At 37.3% G+C, this 3,700-nt stretch overlaps 1 protein-coding gene across 1 annotated transcript; it reads right to left on the bottom strand.

Moving 5' to 3' along the window:
* Window positions 1–676: 676 nt before the first annotated feature.
* Window positions 677–1,429, bottom strand: LOC116132397. The gene is made up of 2 exons (XM_031418047.1): window positions 1,206–1,429; window positions 677–1,058 (listed from the first exon to the last, which is right to left on the bottom strand). Exon 1 carries the CDS (start codon window positions 1,372–1,374, stop codon window positions 1,228–1,230), a length of 147 nt encoding a protein of 48 aa, XP_031273907.1. The 5' UTR covers window positions 1,375–1,429; the 3' UTR covers window positions 677–1,058; window positions 1,206–1,227.
* Between the last annotated feature and the right edge of the window lie 2,271 nt (window positions 1,430–3,700).

Consider the following 3,700-nt stretch of genomic DNA (forward strand, 5'->3'; position numbering starts at 1 on the left):
TTGTCCAAAGAAATGCTGATAAAAAATGTGGTTTCTTGGAAACCCATGATGGATGCGTACATCTAATTGGGGTTGATTGACAAGGCTTTGAGTTTGACAAAATGTCTAAGAAATGTACTGTCATGGTATTCTATAATTACAGCGCTGGAAAATTGTGGGAGAGTTGAAGAAACGCAAGGGTTGTGTCATGTAATACCTAAAAGAGATGTGATTTCTTGGACTGCAATGGTTGCCAGGTTGGTATTGATAGGATGCCAGAAAGGAAAGGAATCTAGTTTCATGGAATGCAGTGATTACTGGTCATGCACAGAATGTGACGCTCAATGAGACTTTCGAGTTGTTTAAGAAGATGCCAAAAAAGGGATTTACCCTCGTGGAACAAGATGATCAAAGGGTTTATTCAGAATGAGGAATTGACTAGGACGAGGGGACTCAAGCTACAAGAACTGTTCATGATTCCAGAGAAGACGAAGTTGTTATACAGCTTAGTAAATCAGTGAATGAAGAACACAGCTAAGCATAAACAGTATGTTAATTTCATGGGATGGGATAATAGATAAAGCAGCAGGAAGTACTGGGTTGCAGGCCCTAGCACTCAACTCAAGCAACTCAGTTTGGTTTCCAAACTCTTAACTAGCGAGAAACCAATTGGTTTCATTCAATGTTAAAACTGATCTTAATATGCATACAGCATCATAATATCCACCTATAACACAGATCCATAGAGATACAACAATTGGCTAAATATATCCAAAAAAAAAACTATACCTAATTGTTTATGTCAATAATTAATAACAAACTGAGAATAATTTATAGCTATACAATGTTGCCAAATAATATACAATAATCATACCTTCAGTAGTCAAGAATCTAAATATACCAAACCACATAGCTTTCTTCTGGAACTTGCTTAACATCAAGGCTTGATTTGAATCTGGGATTTGGAAAACAATCACGCAATATCTCTAGACAACATCCGTTGACTGAAACTTGAATTTGGATCTTCACGGTTCATATTCCACTCTTCTGGACATATTCTTAAGGTTTTCCTTTATGGTCTGCCAAGTTAAAATCGAGCAATTTAAAGGCATACATAAACCTAATAATTAAAGCAAAATTCTTTTAATTAATGGAAAAGGCGTTCAATTATCAAGCTTAATAGAAATATTAAACTTTTGAATAAGGATAGAGAGACAAAAACAAACCGAATTGAATGAAGAGAATGAATCAGCCAACGTGGAAAGGGCCGATATCCCCGGCTCTTAAAGAAGCAGCAACTTCATCAGCAACAGTCAAGCAAGAAGAAAGCCAGCCATTCAAAGCCCTCCACACCATCTTCGCCATCCAGACTGTCATCCCCAATGGCACTGCCATTTTTATTCTGATTGACCATTCCTCTTTACTCTTTCATCCCTCTTATTATTTCTCTCCTTCATTCATTTCAAGTGACTTGTTATTGTCACGGTGACTTTATTTTAGATATCCAATAAAATATTGCCACGATGTGTGGGGGACCCAGCACTTCGGCTTCACTCTTGTTTTACGTGGCAAATTCCTGGTTGGTTGGTGTAAGAGCAAATAATTTCATGCTTGATCATCAGAGTAATTCACATTTAGCCTCTTTCGCGAAAACGCAACGGAAAATTTTGATGGAAATTTCCCATTCTTTTGATTACTTCCATCATCAATTTTTTAAGGAATGAAAATTGCTTAAACTCCATTCCTTATGAATGTGGGAATGGGATTCCTTCTTGTTATGCCTAAAAAAGTAAGGCTGCCGCAGAGTCTTATCAACATGGTGGTTAGAACTTAAGAAGGTTCAACGACCGCTCAGATGAGGCCACGTCGCATGATGACGCGAGTAGCATGCTCTGCCAGTGTAGTGGGTGTACGCCAGATTGGCAAATGGTTGGAGATGGTCCACGTGTCCAATCCATGCATAAGTTGAGGAAATCACTCGGGCAGGTGAGCAATGAGACGTAGAGAAGGATTTGCACGGCATCCACCCCACTCACAGATTTAGTAATCATTACCTTTATTCATCCCACTATAAATAGAGGTCTCCTCTCTCATTTATGGGATTGGCTAATTTCACGCTAGAATAGCATTCTCTCTCTCTCTCTCTCTCTCTCTCTCTCTCTCTCTCTCTCGTATTCTCAACGTTGTAACTCAGCTCGCTGAATGCGACTTGACTTTATTCATTAATACAATATCAGTGGACGTAGGATTCACCTTGTGAGCATCCGAACCACTTTAAACGTGTTCTTCACCTTTTGTTCAACTAAATACTTTCATAACCACGTGTGACTTCTAAGCCCGCTTATCATTTCTCATGTGTGAATAGTTGGTGTCAAAATCAAGCGTCAACACTTCTTTAAATGAAACGAATCCTCATTCTATACTTAATATTAATATTTGAATTACTATTTTACCCTTTCACAATGTATTAGGGGTTTTTCTCGACCCCTGAAGTTTGGGATAATATTAAACCTCACGAGGTTTGCCCAAATTCCCCATAAACCCTTTGGGGGCGTTTGGTTGAAGGTAACATGGGATTACTGAAATTAGATCATCTTATATTACTTGATTATTATGTTTAGTTGTCAAGTAATATAAGATTCCGGTAATCTTCAAATACCAATAGTAGTTACTGTTGGTAACATTGGAGATAATCTGATTACGTCCATTTTCTTAGGTATTCTAAGATTACCAGAGTAATCTTTTTTCTGTTACAATTCTATCCCTTATTAATATAATTTTAGGACAATAATGCCCTTATTTTTAAATTTATTTACATGAATAAGACTTTTACTATTTCACCCCAATTAATTAACTTTTTGGACAAAATTACCCTTGAATTCAAAACAAATTGTAGCCCACCCAAGCCACCACCCCCACCCACCTGTCGCCGGCAACCATCGCCGCAACCAAAACGGTGCACGGAAGGCTGAAAATGGCCGTCGGGCGCTGATATGGCCATTTCCTGCCTTCTGTGCGCTGTTAGGTTACCAGTTGCTGGTGGCCTACAATGGTTGCTAGCGGCTAACAGTGGCTGGGTTGGTGGGGGTGCTTTGTTGATTTTCCAAACTTTTATTATGGGGTTGTTTTTGCTAAGTTTTTAAATGCAGGGGAGTTATATAATCCAAATAATAATCAATATTAAAAAATAATATAATAATAATATTTAATTAGAGGACAATTCAGTAATTTAAATAACATACCCACCAATTTATTCCTCCCAACCAAACATATTTTCCTAAAGATTCTCAGTAATCTTCAAGGTAATCTAACTTTCCAATAATCCAACATTCCCTGAACCAAACGCTCATTTGTGGTATTAGTAATTACTCTCAACCCCATGTTGTCATTTGTCAACCCCTAAAGTTTACTTAGTTAGTTTGGACATAATAAGAGTAAAAGAGAAAATGCACCAATTTTTGTTTGTAATTATTAAAGGTTGATATTTACACCCCCTAAAACTTGTAAAAATTAACTTATATCCCTCTCCTTTTCATAGATGGGGGTAGAAGCTTTGGAAATCCCATGTCAGGCCACATTAATTCATTGGGTATTGAATGAATCATATCAAAATATGATCTGATATATGCCTCCTTAAAAAAAGACTTATCAACATAATCTATTAGGTTAAGTCTAGCCTTATTGATGGTCCCCATCACATTTTTGCATGGGATTCTTTTAT

Source organism: Pistacia vera, unplaced genomic scaffold, assembly GCF_008641045.1.
Source record: "Pistacia vera cultivar Batoury unplaced genomic scaffold, PisVer_v2 Contig250, whole genome shotgun sequence".
NCBI lineage: Eukaryota > Viridiplantae > Streptophyta > Magnoliopsida > Sapindales > Anacardiaceae > Pistacia > Pistacia vera.